Raw genomic sequence first — 16,967 nt, 5'->3', positions numbered from 1 at the left:
AAAGTTATGCTATTTTTATTCTTACTATGAAGGACTGTGATGCTTTAAAGTTGGAATTTCAGGCATATATTTGGTTTAGTTTAAATTTTAAACGTAGCTTTTTGTTTCTCTGTAGGATCAGTGTCTCAGTACTCACTAATGGTTTAGTTGGAGAACAGTTACAGGCAAAGATAAAAATGTAGACTAGATTGCACAAGTGTGAGATTATTAAGGATTTTTGCTTACAGTAACATTGTAAGAACTATAATCTTGGCAGTGTTTGTCTAAACATATTTGAAATTGGTTACACCCATCTTTTGGCTACGTAATGCAGGGCTTTAGTTCTTAGGACTGAATTATATTTACTGGGCTGATGCAGCCAATATCCCTGTTGCTCTGTCATCTGTTTCAAATGACTTGTTACCCGTGTGTTCATTCTTACACACTGATTGCTGTCTTTTGATATTCATGGTCCTTCACCATGAAATGCTGTTTCTTCTGCAGACAAGGAAATATTTTGCAGTTGCAGTAGATGTCTCAGCAACCGACTTCCAGGTATAGAGAATGAAGTGTTGCTTTGAAAAATCAGGTCTTAATGCTGAAATGTTTGCTAGTTTGTTTGAAGGTTACAACACAATACTGCCCTATTAGGAAGACAAGTAAAACAAAACGCTTCAGTAAAGCATTTAAAATTCATTTTTCTAGAGTAGAAATCATAATGGGTTTTTGTGAATACTTCAGTTATAAAGTGTAGTCTGTACTGGAGAAAAACAGGTCCATCTGGGCGAGTATCCTGTTATGCATAAACAAAGGGTAAGTAAGGAAGAGAGGTTATTAAGTAGGACGATAGCAAGTGAAGCCTCGCTAGAGCACACTCCCAGCCTCCCAAAATGTACAGCATGTGCGGTTCCTGAGCTATAAGTGAGGTCATTGTGTTTAACAGACATGATATTTTTTTTTGTGAATGCTTATTGTTTTTTGAACCCTGTGTAACCTTTTAGTATCCATAACATTTCATGACAAGAATTATCATGACTTAAATTTACACTGTGTAAAGAGCCACTTCTGATGATTTTGCACCCGTCGTAGAATAATTTAATTTTTTATCTCTTAGGCAGTGAGAGTCTTTCATCCTTGTATTGTTCAGAGTACTACAACTAGAGTACCTAACACAGCAGTGTATTCAAAATATCGTTAGCTTTCATGAAGTTTTCAGTGTCTGTTGGAATTGTCCATATACTGTCTATATAACTAATAAGTGTGCAGTTTCCTATCAAATTTAGTGCACTTTTTTTGGTAATCATTGCTACTGTATCCTGTTCTCAACCAGTTTAGCTATGCAGAATTTCAGCATAGCTTTGATCAAAGGCATTGGTTTATTCTAAAGACTACTTTAAAATAAAATATGTATCTGGGTTGATGATTCGTCACAGTTGAGACAGGACTGTTTGAAAAGAACTGCGTTATTAAGTTCAACAGAAATGGTGATGAGCTTTTAACTACAAATGTGCTTCCAAGCCATGTGGCAATGATTGCTCTGTATAATACATTTTTTAAAAAATTGTTTCAGATAGCTTAATTGAATCTGTTTGTTGTCAGGCTTTATCATTTGTGGAAGGTTTGGGGTTTTTTTTTCTAGCTCTAGTTGTTAACCTACTTGTCTGTTTTATAAATAAAAACAGGTTTTCTCCTTTATTGACAGTCTACCTATGTAAACTGAAACATAGTCTTTGACTAAGAACTTTTTCTAATAGTTTATATCCTCTTGAAGGTTTTCATAAGGAATTTCCAATTAGAGCAGGAGGGCCAAGTGGTGTAAATGTTATGATAAGCAGATGGGAGATTTAAAAGGCAGTATAATATAAAAAGAATGAGGAGATTTGATAGTGAATAGCATGCTTGCTGTCAAACATTAATTTAATTTACTTGTTAAAAGCTGGAACCTAGGCTGGTGATTTTTGATACTCCCTTTCCTTTCTTAAAAGGAATGGGAAAATGTCATTTGATTGACCTAGTTTATCTTTTAGTTTTAAACTGGGTTAAATTAAAAATACAAATGTTAATTTCCTTCAAAGGTGCAGAATAAACTTTTAATTATTAAAACACTTATTTGGTAAATAGATGTCTTTACATTTTCAGCAAGTTATCATTCTAGATGTAATTTGTAATCTTCATATTTTCAATGAATAAAGTGTAATAGAGATGCTGTATCACTTCTTCCATTGACTTGGAGAACATTAAGTAGATGTAAGTTTTATGTGAAGAATGTGTTGTGATTACTTACCAGCTGTGGTAAGATAATCTCATTGTAGGTATCACTATATAAGAGAACACTTCGTTGAAATACGTGTTTACTTTTTTATTAAGTAAATCTTTAGCACATTAAATCTTTCTAATTTCTTCTATTTGAGTTACATTAATTACTTTAAACTTGGTTGACAGCTTGGCTCATTCATTTTAGCATCTGTGATGGTATGCTTTTGACTTAGCTTTGTAGATATCTGTTTTGTCATTTTCAGGTGCAGTTTTGACTTACCTCAGTCCTCTTTGTTAAGCTTTCATCAGTTGTGGTGCCTTTTCTCAAGTGTAGTTTGCCTAATGGGGCAGTGCTGGCATTGTGGTCTTAGTGTTTATGTGTTACTCTTGGCTTTCACAACCTCGCTGCATTCTTGTTACGTTGCAGATTATGCTCAAGTCCACTGCAGTCTGCTTACAGTACATTTGCTCTCCTTGCATAATTTCACTAAATGATGTATAAAGAGGAGAGAAATGCCAGCTGTTTGGTACTGAGATGAATGCAGACTGGTTGATTTTTATTTTCTTTACCTTCTCTTTTAGTGAATATAGAGTGGTAATAAATTAATGAAATTATTGCTTTGGCTTCCTTTTTCTTAAAAGAGAGATTTGGAATACTTTTTAAAGGCTTTTCTAAGTATCAACCATTGATGTGCTGTGGACAGTGCTTTTAATCATATTTTTGTCCAGTTTCAAGTAGGCCATATTATGTGAAGAAATTTTCCATAGAAGATTTTAACTAGTTTTCAATTTTTGTTTTGTTCTGTATTTTGTGACATTTTAAATAGCTACTGGTTTTGGTTTTTTCCTGTGCAAGTATGCAGTATGTGATTGTTTATTGGAAAGTTAAGGTTAAGTTTTGAAGAAATACTACTTATTACTTATCAATAACTTCTAAATTGTTCATTTTGCATTTTTTGTTTACATTTCTAAATGTACACTGTTGAATTTCCAAGATACAAGTTTTATTGAGATAATCTAAGGTTAAATAAGAAGCAAAACTTCCTTAAATTAAAATTTTCACTTGGTGCTGTACAGAGGACCCGAGCTTAAAACCAAATGAGGTAGTTCTTTTTTTTGCAGTAAAATGTAACGACAGACATGCAAATCACTTGCTGTATTCTGTGTATGTTTGCCACGTTGTTTATTGGTTGTGATAGTGAAAATGCATTAATGTAGCAATTATCTTGATAATAAGCGGTCAAATGTTAGAAGCTTTCTGACAACTTGACATACAGCTTTGGCATTAACTAGCTGCTTGTTCATTTTGAAGAACCTTACCTCCCATTAGGTTTGCCTAGTTGCACGAAGCAGAGCCTCAGACTATGTAAATCTGGAGCCTGTCACTTCCTGTGATTGCTGGATTCAGTAAATGCTGTTGAGAATGCCGTATTTTCAGAGCCTTTTTGTAGTCTTCTCACGGTGTTTGCTGAGCAGGAACTGTAGCTAAAAATAACTAAAATGAATTTCTCTGTCTCTCTTTCTTCCTCGCTGCAGGATGACGTAGCTTTGCCAAGGATTTATCAGCTAAGCAGAAAATGAGCTTAACATCCTGGTTTTTGGTGAGCAGTGGAGGCACCCGCCATAGGCTGCCACGAGAAATGATTTTTGTTGGAAGAGATGACTGTGAGCTGATGTTACAGGTAATTAATTGCATCAGCCTTCCATGTGCAACTGCTCAAATCATGAACTTAATGCACCAGTTTCAGATTCCTTTTGAAAATTAAATTCCCCAGATGTTGGAGGAACGATTGTTTTGATTAATCTTTCGTGTTCATAGAAAAAAGTTAGTTTAAATGTATTGCCATCAGTCATACAGTTGCCATCGAAGTGCAAAGGATCACATTTCCTTCATATAAAATACAAACAGAATGCAAAAATAGAAGGTGACATAGATTTTGCAGTATGATCAGTAGACTCTGTGCTCCATAAAATGTCATAATGCTAAGTGCACTGGATGCTTTTGAAAAGAGCTTGCTTTTTTTCTGCAACTTGTAATCCAGTTTAGCCACGTGATTTGATGTAACTCTATCCCCATGTCCTGATCTTATTGTACAAAGGCAAATGAAGTTAGTGGAGAAGAGTATTTCTCTATTTCTAAGGAAGTTGAATGACTCAGTCTCAGTAATGGTTTCAGTGGAACTGAAAATACAAGTCTTAGACAAAATAGTTTGATACTTTGGTAGCTTCCTCAACTTTGAGGATCCCGATGTGGAACTCTTAAAGGTGTGTAACTGTATTGTTATGTAGCCATACTGCATGCACCTTGTAATATCAAAGCTGTAGTCTTCTGAGCTGCTTCTTTCTAGTACATAAATTTTTTGAATGCATAATGGTAGTATTTTGGGCGTTTGTTCTTGAAATCTTTGTTTAGTGTAGAGCTCTTAAGAAGATTGAACTTCAAAACTAATATTCTCAACCCTTTCTACCATCAATAAAATATTTGCTTTTGGATTTTTTGTTCCCAGGAATTGTGTGTGCAGCCAATAATGGCGAAATTAGAATCTCACTTGCAAAGGAAGTGCCTAGAAACTTATCTTTATGTGTTTTATTGAGAATGTATTACCTCTAGAAAACTGTGTTTAGCTCACGACCTCAGAAGGCACCCAAAGGTTTTATTGCTGATGGAAATACTTTGTCCTGTTAGAAAGTAATTGAAAATACTCTTTTAAAGACAGGCAGTATGATATCTTGATGATTTGTGGAAGTATTAAAAAACAAACAAAAAACCCCAAACACACATAGAAAGACCCCAACACCAAAAACCAAAACCAAAAAAAAACCAAAAAAAAACCAAAAAAAAACCAAAAAAAAAAAAAAAGGGAAACTACAAAACCCCACCCTGTTGGTTCCAGGCCAGAAGATTATAATAAAAAAATGCTTTTATTTTACTACTAGCTTGTTGTAATGGCTTATTGTTTCTCAAAAGAGGGAGCCTTTTCTTCTTTCTCTCTCCCTTATGCTTTCTCCTGTCCATGGTTGATCAGTCCTTAGAGTGAAGCTGAATACCCAAGCATTTATTAGTTTGGCTTACAAAACTTCAGTCATCATTGCCTTTGAAAGCTGCTGCCTCTGATTAATATTGTGAATAAATTCCACTTACGTACAAATGTTATTTGTTATGTATTGACTTCAGAGTTAGTAAAAAGAATCAAGAGGTGATTTTCAAGAATATTCTCTTTAGCCTGCTGTTATGTTTGGTCTACATGCCAGCATGATTGTACCAGCACATACAGCTTCAGGAGGAGGAACCCACCAAAAGAGAAGCTAATAATGTGTTCTTGTTCTGTATGTGTAGCTCTTTGTGTAGGACCTCCCTTTCCACTCTTGACAACTTGGTGGTTCTCTTACTGCAAAGCATGTGGACAATGCATGATAAAGAAGGCAGAATTTAATGCTTTATTCATAATCTCTCGACAGAAAACATGTTATAAAGGCCTCATTAAAAAGCATTTCAACTGTGTTGCATGTTTGATGGAATTTGACCTCAGATCTGTACCTAACATTGTTCTTCTAAGAGGTTTTGTTCATGTCTGGGAATACAGATTTGCTTTAAATGTATTATTTTGTAAATATGCTCAAACATAGAGTGCAGGCTTTGTATTTAGCTGGCTGCTCCAATGCATCACCCTGCTTCTGGATAAATACCACATTTTCCCTTCTTTCACCATTATGTTAAGAAAACTTCTTGAATCTTGATAAGGAAATCATCCCCAAGGAAAAAAAAATATACATTATTCATAATACCAGAATTATTTTTAAATAAGACTATTCTCATTCTCTGTATTCTGAACATTTTCTTAGTCTGGATGGAAATTAAGCGTCTTTGTCTAAAGTAATGCCAGTAACAGATTTATTTTAACTGAGGGTGGAGTTTTCCTCTTATATTTGTACAGCTCTTAGCATAGTTATTTTGTGATTTTTATTATTTATGCAGTCATATATAAATCTTTGTACTGGGTCTGGCTGAGTTGGAGTTAATTTTCTTTATAGAAACCCTATGGTACTATGCTTTGGATTTGTGATCAAAACACTGTTGATAACACTCCAGTATTTTAGCTGTAGCTGAACAGTGTGTGCACAGTTTTAAGGCACTCTCTCAGTCTGCTCCTCCTACACACACGTGACTGTGGGGATGCACAATAAGTTGAGAGGCAACACAACCGGGGCAGCTGACTAAAACTGACCAAAGGGATATTCCGTGCCATATAATGTCATGCTCAGCAATAAAAACTGAGGGAGGGGGCTTTGGTGAAGGTAACCACTGCTTATAAATTGGTGGGCATTGGTCTCCTTGTGGGAGGTGGCGATTGCCTTTGCATCACTTGATTTGTTTTATTTCTTCTTCCTCTTTCCTTCGCTGTTTAGACTATCTTTAACTTGACCCGTGAGTTTTCTTGCTTTTGCTCTTCCTCTTCTATCCGCCATCCCACTGGGGCAGGGGGGAGTGAGCGAGCAGCTGTGTGGTGCTTGACTGCTGGCCAGGACACCACAGTCTTGAATGCATGTAGTTAAGGGGAGAGAGAGAGAAAGGTGAAGTTGATGATATTAAATTAAACATCAGTGATACTGTGGTGAACTGGAAAAAAAAAATATCTTTGCATAAGTTATGGCTTGATCTGACGTACAATCACATTTGGGAAAACATTAAGAAAATAATTCTTCTTTTAAGATACTGCTATGGGCACCTGGGACCAGAGTTGGGTAAGGTTAGGGACTGAGTTTTCTCATATGTGAGACTAACTTTTTAATATAATTTCAATAAATATGTCATGTAGAAAGAAAATAATAACACTCCTTTAAGAAATAGCCATTAATGCTATCTTAATCTACCTTATTTTATATAATTTTTGTATATCTATTTTAGTCACGAAGTGTGGACAAGCAACATGCTGTCCTTAACTATGATGCCTCTACGGATGAACACTTGGTGAAGGATTTGGGCAGCTTGAATGGGGTAAGTTAACATCAGAAGTGGATAGCTACCCATAGTCTTTTGTATGTTGGCTTTGGGGTTTTGTTTGAGCAAGGAGGGTATGACTTAACAAATGTACATTAATACCTCTTTAATGCAAGATCGGAAATGGGGGCACATTCAAAAGGAGAATGTATTTTTTTCTGGGAGTTTTCTACTGCATGTTATTTAAAGGGCTGCAGTAAATGCCAATAATAAGAGGGCCTTAGCAGTCGGAAAAAACTCGAATAAAAAGAAATATGCTACTCTTCTGTATTTCAGAAATGTAGGAAAAAATCTAGAGTATATTATTAAAAAAAAGGTATTTCAATCTCTAAAATATCTGGTTAAGAAATAGATTTTTTGTTTCATATGCTATTCTTTCTCCCTTTTTCATACAGAAAAGAATGTTAAACTATTCCATATATGACAAAGTATGCAATAACCGTGTTATATGTAAACCTGTTTAATTCAATATTTGCATTAGCAATAATACATATCAAGTTATTACAAACTATTATAGGAAAAATGCAAAGTTATGAGCAAAATAAGAGTTTCATATGACATTTTAAGTTTTAAGGCTTTTCTAGGAATTGTGTATACGGTATTACCAGTAAGCCTCACCTTTCATAAGTGTTCTTAATAACATAATAGATTATTAAAAACAGTAACTTTGTCATATTTTTGTAGCCTTTTAGATATTTCTTTATGATCTGTTTATACACACTAGTTACAGTTCTTGTTTTATATAACTTTGAATGTTTGACTGTGTCATGGGTGCATACAGAATAAAATCATAAGTCCATCTGTGATTGCTTATTTGAATCAGTATTTAGAAAGCTACTGGTAGTGAACAGCTTTTCAAATGTTTAGAGAAAAAAAGAAGATGAAGAAGAAATCTGAAGTTACTGCCTGTTAGCATTGAGTTAGGTTTTTGTGTTTGATCTTCAAGTGCATTTCAAAAGAAAACCTCTGTTAGTCCGTCTGTATTAGGTTTTCTGTATTTTAAGGTAACTGACTTCGCCTTCTAAAGAGTCAGAGTCTCAAGTCTATATGAAGCCATTGTAACCTGAAGGGTTATATCCTTTGAACAGTTGTAGACGTGTAAGAACTTTACTCCTTAAATATTTAATATACCTCTGTATATTGAAAGTCAATGCACTGTTTTCAAGTCAGTGATCAAAAATTAACTCAGCGCATAGTAATTTTTTGCTGAGCCATTTATTTTTATTCCCTAATTCTATGTTACTCCTGTAGTCAATAGGCATACTTTCAGATTTTCATTGCCTTGTCACAAAACTTCATTTAATGAAGATACATGTTAAAAGGCCTTCATTCTATTCCTTTCTTTGCCTCTGAGCTTTCAGTTACTTGCTTCGCTTGATCTGATTCATTCCCAAGTTTGAGGTGTCAGTTGCTCTATAGCTGTTTACCCAGAGACATCAAAGGAGCTCTTTCTTTCCACAGTTTTGGGACAGAGAATATTAAATCTCAGATGTTCAGTCTTTGCTCTTTGTGCTTCCCTTACTGTCTCTTTCCAACTTTGCTTTTCTTACATCCCTCTGCTTACCTGGTTTCAGGTCAAAATAGGAAACATAATTTTATAACACCATACTTAAATTCTGTGGCAAAACACTATATGCAGTGCCTCTGTGCTATGTGGTGAACTACTAACTGGGCAAGTAATTCTTTTAGTCTCGCTACTGCTTCCACTGAGAACACCACCACCCTAACGGACAAGTTCCTCTTAGTGCTTCATCAGCTTCTACAAGTTCTTGTTTTGCTTGCTTCATCAAGAGCAAATGTTTATTTTGAGCCTCCCCAGCTAGACCCATTTCTTTGGAGAACAGATGCATACTTTTCTTAGTATACAGGACCACTCCATTCTTGCTGTAACACACTTTAACCACAAAAGATAATTCAGTGTTTAAGGGGAGATGGCTACTATGAGTATGTAGGGCTTTTATTTTGAGTTTTGTGAGTCTTAAATAATTTCATGAGATGAACTTCAATCGCACCTGATTCCCCAGTACCTGAATATTCTTACCTGTGTGGTTGATTCCCACTCAGTTCATTGAAAGGGTTACAGTGGTCTTCATCCTGGATATTATACATCTACATCTGAAAGTAAAGCAAAAGGCAATTTACACAGTGTAAAGTTTTATATGTAATAATCCATCGTGACTCCTCCTGATCATTCCTGCTTGTCTTTTTATTTCATACAAAATAGGTTTAAGACATTTCTCAAAATCTGAAGAAAATGTGTATGGGTGTGAAGATATAATCTATTATTTCACCAATATCAACAGAATTCAGTTGTATTTTCTCCTTTGACTTCTGACCTCAAAACCCCAGCAGAAAAATTATCAAACATTCATGGCCTTGCTGAATATCATTCTTCTCAGGAATATTTACAAGATAGTGAAAGTCCATTGACACTGATGTTTTAGGCCTGGATTGTGAAATGCTCAGTAAACTTTGTGAAGGCTCAAAGAGAGTTTTCTCTCACTATTTGAAGAATAAAGCTTTGGAAATCATGAATATATAAAAATGTGCATAGAGTCATTTAAAGGGGTGGAAGGATTCCTTATTTACATAGTAACTAGTTTTTTCAAGCTAGCTTTGTCTTGCATCCCAAACCTGTGGTGGCATTTTAACTCTCCAGTGGCAAAGCAACTGAGGCTTGGTGGTTGTATGCCATCAGTTCAGTTGTGAGGATATATGTAGACTGCACATACTGCCTTCAGAGTTCTCTGGGTTGAGTATCCTGCATGCACACGAATTTCAGAGCTCTGATGACCTGGGAGGAAAAATATGTGTGTGTGTATATATGTATGTATGTGTATGTGTGTATATATATATACACACACACACATACATACCTAAATGTATGTCCACAAGGTGGCTTGAATTTTGTTGATTCACTAACATTTAGGCTGCCTTGAGGATATTCTTCACATGGTCTCACACAGCGTTAAAGTGGAATAAATATGCATTAAACACCACTTGAAGTTTCATGCTTACAAACCAGTAAATACTTGTACCTTTAATTCTTACTTCTCATGGAAGATATTTTCTATGAAGTAGATAAGCAATTTCCTTAGATAATGAAATAAACATTGTTTTCATTTAGGCAAAGAAAAAAACCCAAAAAAACAAAAAAAGAAGATCCCTTTACTATTTTGGGGAAGTACATTGTTTCTGTCTTTCCAGACTTCATCTACTACTAGATTTAGATAAGCAACACGATGTTAAAAGACTCAGGTTTTGGCTTAATTGAATAATTAAGTGTATTTTGTGTGTGTGTCTGCCCCTGACTTCAAAGTGCTTCAAAAATGGCATATTTCAGTTGCTGCATTCCTTAGAAACATGTACATATTGTTGTAGAATTCTTTTAAGTTTAGTGGGTTTTAAGTAACTGTTAATTCTTTTAAGTGGGATGATCCTGTGGGGCTGCAGTATTCTCAGTTCCCAAAACCAGCACACGCCAGTAATAAATCTGTTTCAGAAAGGCACCCTGGATGTTTAATCTCCTATCTGTAGTATTACCATGCATTTGTTATTAAAAGTAAAAATGATCAAGCAGCTGTAAATTTTTTAAGTTGTATATTTTAATGGGAAAATATACAACTGATAAATAATTCATAAAGTAATGCAACAGTCTTAGACTAGCTAGTCCATAAATATTTTATTTGCCTTGAATTTGCCCTAAATTAAGGCTTCATTTTGTATTTTAAAAGAAAATGAAGTAAGCAACGCCAAGGAACAAGATACTTTTCACCTATAGCTGATTATTCATACTTCTTACAAGGAAGATGCTACCATCTTGTAAGTCCAGATGTTGTGTTCTTTTCAGCTATTAAGGAGAGGGAAGATTTCATGCTAGGGGAGAGTATAGGGGAGAAGAACTTAGAGTATGAATTATTTCTTCTTAATGCAGATTTGAATTGAGCTTTCAGGAACAGTTTAAGGCAAGATGCTGTGCAGTTTTCTGTCAGCTCAAACTCTTCAAGGTTCTGTAATTCTGAAAGTGTTTTAAATAGTATACAGAGTTACATGAACTGTTTTTTCTCTGTAGCCTGATCTGTAGTTCTTGTAACTGAGAGCTTCATATTCTGTTCTGCTAGGCAAAACATAAACATGCCTTCACCCTTCTGTGTTTCTCTATCACTGAGTGAATTCAGAAGATACTGACAATATAGAGTTTTCTCTGAAGGTAGAAAATTCAGTTTAAGAAACACTTCACTTTCGCAGTTAAGAGGTTCAGTGTAATTTAGAGAGTTCTAAGGGTGGTGATATGACTCAGGATGACCAGAAGGGTCAGTCTGAGAACTGTCTTTGGGAGATGGCAGGTTCTGGGAGAAGTCTCTACCTGAAGGTTTAAGCATATTCTTCCACCGCAGAAGGGCAAGTTGTGAGAAGAACAGTCTCAGCTCTTTAACATCCACTCCTCCCTTAGTGTGTAATTGTCCTTGATTTCTGCTGCCTGAAGTCACCACATGCAACTTCAAGTCTTGCTGACATTAGTAACCAGGGCAGTTTGCTTGACGCTGACAGTCTACCTTGCTAAGACTATCCATCAGTCTTTAAAGATACAGATCAGTTCCAATGACGGAATAAACTCTTCCCTGCTCTCCCCACCCCACCCCCACCCCCCACCCCCCATTCTTAACAAGGGCTTGTGTCTGGTTTAAAATTTTCTTAGGGCTTGAATAATCTAACTTCAAGACCTATTTATATTCATTTAATTATTTTCCCACAGAGATGAGAGAAAATATTTTCCAGCTTTTCCAAATTACATCTCAGATCCATTTTGACTTGAACATGTGCTATTCTTCCTCCTTGCTGCTTCTGTAATTAGTTATTGTATATATATTAGGTGTTCTTTTGAAATTTATACCAGCATGGTTTTGCAAATTCCATGTAATTTTTTGCTGTTCGGTTTAATTAAGACCTTGAAATAAAAGTGGTTTTTAATCTGTACTGGCCAACTGATACTGAGAAAACTTTCAGGTACACAAGTTGTTTTCCAAATCACTGAAAGCTTGTCTGATTTCTCCAACTATATTTCCACCAGTGATTTCAAAGACAAGAGGATTACTTATTGTAATAGTAACTGAATTTTCAAAAGATATTGTGAAACCTACGGAATTTCCTCTGTCTTGCTGCTAGCTGGTATAATAATGCTCTTTCTGCTTACAAATGTCGTTATACCTACTCTTGAAAGAGTCGCAATATATTGATTTTTTTATCACTGCTATTTGGAGTTACTCAGATGCAGTAGCTTGATCCATTTTTCCTTTTAGTCCTTTGATAATGCTTGGAAATTATAAGCTACCTCAGAACTCTCATATCCAGTGTTAAATGATGTACAAATGTGATGATAAATCAATTCTGACACCTAATTAGGATTGAAAAAGCAAACGACAAGAAAAATAATGAATGGAGGTGCTAATTTGAGGGACTGGTAATCAACAATTCAGTAAATGCTGCTAGCAAGAGTAAACTTGTAAGAAACTTTTCAAGGCCAGCGTGGTGTCAGCAGCCTGGTTAGTGACTGGTGTTTAACCTCTCTTTTGAAATATTTTGTAAAACAGGTGGCAATTTGAGCTTGTAGTTTAATTCCCCAGTTGATCACCAGTAGAAAACTTGCAGTGCTGAAAACTTTCTTATAAAGTTACTGAAGTGATTTGTCATTTTATTATTTGGGAATATAACAGTATCTGTCCTCATTTATTTCTGTAGACATTTGTGAATGATGTGAGGATTCCAGAACAGACATACATCACTCTGAAGTTAGAAGATAAACTGAGATTTGGATATGATATCCTTGTCATAAAAATGCAAAGTGTTGGGACATTCTTTTGTTGTTAAGTATGGTTATGTTAAATTAAGGGGGCTCATACTATATGAGAAGCAACTTTGAAATATTTCTTTCTCATTATTACAAAAATTCCTGTATTAGAGAAAATGACACATTTTAGAATACTGTACCTTGATCAGAACTATCAATAAAGTACATTCCATTTCTTCTCACTGAGGAACCCTCAACTTCCAATTACAACTTAAAACCTAATGTGTAACTCCTGTGTTGCTAAGAAACATTACTTTGAGGCAAATACACAACTATTTGCATCATATGAGATTGTTTACAAGTAGAGAAGATTACAAACTCAGCAAACTACTGAATGAAAAAAGAACTTGTATTGTTACAACCTTAAAGTGTCTACTCATGTTCTGTTAATAAATAGTAAGTAATTGTATTGTGCGATTGTTTTGATGAATATGATTGTACATGCTCATCCTAACAGTGACATATCTGTAGAAGTGTTACCATTCCAGTGGCAGAATAGGCTGCAGAACTTTTGATTTCTGTAAAATCCTTTTATGACTTGAGAAATCTTTCCAGTATTTTCCTTAGCATTTCCTACATACTAATCTTTTTACTGTTGTCAGGGGAGAGATGAGAGTCCCGGAAGAAGCCCTTAAGGTAACAACATGCAGTTCCTAGATGTTCTTCTGTCATTGTGTAATTATTGGTGACGTAGGGGGGTTTTCCACTCATTGAGCTTTTTTTTTTTTTCCCCCTATTCAATGATATGTAGCATGAAAAATTCACAAGCCAACTCCAGTTATCCCAAAAATCTTCAGAGGCAGAAGGTGTGAAGCAAACCAACTCGAAAAGCTCAGAGTCCAAGGTAACAGACTCCACAGCTGAAGCGCACCACAAAACTACAGAAGCACTGAAATCTGAAGAGAAATCAATGGGTAAGGTTCTTTTTTGCTGCAGAAGCACAAAAACTTGGAAAAGAATATTCATTTGCTTTTTTAGCATGCTTCTGAACTTCTGTAGATAGTAAAAACTCCACATAATGTGACATTTTAAACATACTTAAAGTGTAATTAATAAATTTTGGAATTGAATTTCTGCCTTTTTTACTGGGCTAAATCTCAGTAGGGTGAAGTATTGTTCCAAGAGATCAGTTGACAACTAATCCAGTCAATTTATTATCAAGGTACAAATCTTAATTGTATCAGTGGGGGAGTTTCTTAGTTAATTTTTATGTTTGAATGTGTTTAATCATGTGTACATCCTATATAAGAAATAGCATTTTTAATTGTACTGTAATTTAACTATTACATTAAAAAAAAAAAAAAAAGGCTGTGCTTAGTAACGTTTTACGCAAGGTAACTTTAAGCACTCTGTAGTAACTGTCAGCGATTTGGAACCGTGGCTACATTGCAAAATTTGATCAGTTTTTCACACAGGGAGTTCAGATTTCATTGAAAGGTCAGTGTGGGTAAAAACGAGAATCTTCTCACAGAAATAGCAGTGGACAGCTTTTACAAATGTACTGCTGTGCGGATGACCTCAAACTGAAAGCAGAAAGTAATGTTTACGGATACATCAGGGTAACAATAAGAGATGTCAGCTGCCTTTGCGTAAACATTTGTGTCAGAAGTTTTGATCAGGTTGTTAGTAAGCTTTTATATTTAGAAGCAGATCACTTACCCAGCCTCCAAGTTTGTTTTGTATTTAGGCAAATACATGCAGCTGATTCCCTTCAGCTTCCAGGAGAAATGACCCAAGCAAATGACTTTCTCTTCATGTTATTTTAACCTAAATATCACAACTAAACAGAAAAGTAATTTCCTCCGCTTTGGGCTGGTTTTATAGATCTTTCTGCCATGCCTCGTGGGACACCTTTGTATGGACAGCCAGCCTGGTGGGGTGATGATGAAGCTGATGAAAAGAATGGTTGCAAGCCAGATAGCAAGCACGACGAAAAAATGAATGAGAAGGGGGCTTCAGGTAAGTCTGTTGTCTTATTTTTGTGGGTTTTTCCTCTTTAGTAAGTCCATATATTCTTAACTAGGGAACTATACAGATATTAATGTTTGGAAGTTCCTAGACAGTTTGCAAGGTGAAAGCCTATTAAAATTAAGTTAGTTTAAAAAATTTATTCTGTGAGAAACCATGTATTTCCAAAGACCAATTTCACATGTAATGTATCACTTTCCTGGTATTTAATACAATTTGTTATCAGTAAATATAGAAAATAATGTTACCTGAACCAGTGTGTCTTATTTATCAATTCCTCCCATATCTACCATTTTGTATGCTTAAAATTAGAGATTGTATAGGGCTATTTCATCAAAATAATTTCTGAAAATAAACGGTGCTATATTATATCTGTACTAGATTTTTAGCTATATAAGGTGATCTATGCTAGCGTTCTCTCCTGTAATTCAATAAAGCTGCTTTGTGGGAATTGCATTTCACAGTTCTTGCAGTAAAGATTTGCATAGTCTAAACTGGTAAAGTTTATTTCCCCATAATACAGGGAGGGGATCAGTTAGCTTGTCTACACACAGTATGTATTGCCAAAACTTAAAGCTCAGTGTCTATAATTAGGCTTCTAGAGCTATCACGAGGCATATAAATAAAGTGACTGCTACTCTAATAAAGAGAATAGCTGTAAAACTTAAATTAGGACAATATTCAGCCATGTTTGTTTAGTTGTTTAGACACGTATTTGAGGCTCAACAGTTTTTAATTTATGGTTTTTTTAGAGTACTTCAACTGAGGTGGGGAATTCTCTCTTCCTGTAATAGTAGTTGCTTTGGTTATCGCACAGGTATTTTTCTGGAATTGGAGAAAAAGCATGTAAAATCAAACTAAACTAACTCTTTGATGCAATGAAGTCAGTGTCTTTTTGTGCAACTTAAAGAACTTTGTTGCATATAAAATAATTCAGTACCAGTTACAGAACACTTTCTTATTTGGTTGGGTTTATGGTGAAAAAACTACTGTACAGAGCACAGGAGGAGTACGCTGTCGTGTGCTCCTATGGAGGCTTTTTAACTAACTAGAGGTTTAATATCCTACATTAGCAATCTATAACTCTACAGTTCAAATCTTGTCTAGAAACGTGTTCTTCAAATATTTTTAAGCATTCCTAAAGAATATAAGTTTTTTTCCCAGTGGCAATAATAATGAGAGACAATGACTGTTAAGACATTGTTCCACATCCATTTTTCTCAACAAAAAGGGAAAGCACGTATGTCATCATTTACAATGAAGAAGAATTAAGTCCTTGACTTTGAGTCATGCCATTGACAGACTTGCTAGCCACATGATTCTCCTTGCTTTCCAGGTTACAGGAAATATTAATTGTTGGCTTGGAAACCTGTGACTCTGTGTCTGGCTGTATATGCCAAAACAGGGGTGGTACTGTCTCTAGTATCTGTGTTTTCATTGCTTAGATGCCAGTGTCTGTAGCAAACAAAAAAAAAAAAAGAATTCATGAAGCATTCAATACTCATGTGTATCTATCTACATTAATTTTTAAAACATGCATGTTATGTTCCCTTATTAAATATAGGATTATTAAAAAGTAATATCCCAAAATCTGTCGTTCTGATGCCATGCCATTAACAAGGCTTCTGTTTAATAGTATGCCTGTACTTATTTTTTCGTCATTTTGAATCGGTTTTTCAGAAGCAATATTGGAATGGTTTACATGCTCTGGTATTTATTTTATCAAGCAATTTTTCAGCAAGTGGTCAGTGTCTCTGTCTTCGTTCCTGAGCTCAAAGAAAAGTAAGATTCCAGCTTCCTCTCAAACTAACCAGGGAGGTGCAGTCTGTTTCAGTAATAGACAAAAGTAAGTTTGTTCGAGGCAGGCCTTCAGTAATGGGGATATTTTTGACATGGTTTGCCTTAGTGAATTCATCA

At 35.2% G+C, this 16,967-nt stretch overlaps 1 protein-coding gene across 6 annotated transcripts in view; it reads left to right on the top strand.

The window, feature by feature from the left end:
- CEP170 (centrosomal protein 170) overlaps positions 1-16,967 on the top strand; it is a 102,559-nt gene that overhangs the window by 21,515 nt on the left and 64,077 nt on the right. For all 6 annotated transcript variants that reach the window (XM_055714533.1, XM_055714530.1, XM_055714532.1 and 3 more), the window contains exons 2-7: positions 3,772-3,917; positions 7,142-7,231; positions 12,974-13,055; positions 13,663-13,718; positions 13,834-13,996; positions 14,907-15,041. In XM_055714533.1, the coding sequence (XP_055570508.1) occupies positions 3,813-3,917; positions 7,142-7,231; positions 12,974-13,055; positions 13,663-13,718; positions 13,834-13,996; positions 14,907-15,041 (631 nt within the window). In that variant the 5' untranslated portion in view covers positions 3,772-3,812. The remainder of the gene's footprint in view (positions 1-3,771; positions 3,918-7,141; positions 7,232-12,973; positions 13,056-13,662; positions 13,719-13,833; positions 13,997-14,906; positions 15,042-16,967) is intronic.

This window comes from Falco cherrug, chromosome 6 (genome assembly GCF_023634085.1).
Source record: "Falco cherrug isolate bFalChe1 chromosome 6, bFalChe1.pri, whole genome shotgun sequence".
NCBI lineage: Eukaryota > Metazoa > Chordata > Aves > Falconiformes > Falconidae > Falco > Falco cherrug.
Note: the sequence above shows the minus strand (reverse complement) of the source record. Positions and strands in the feature narration are given on the sequence as shown.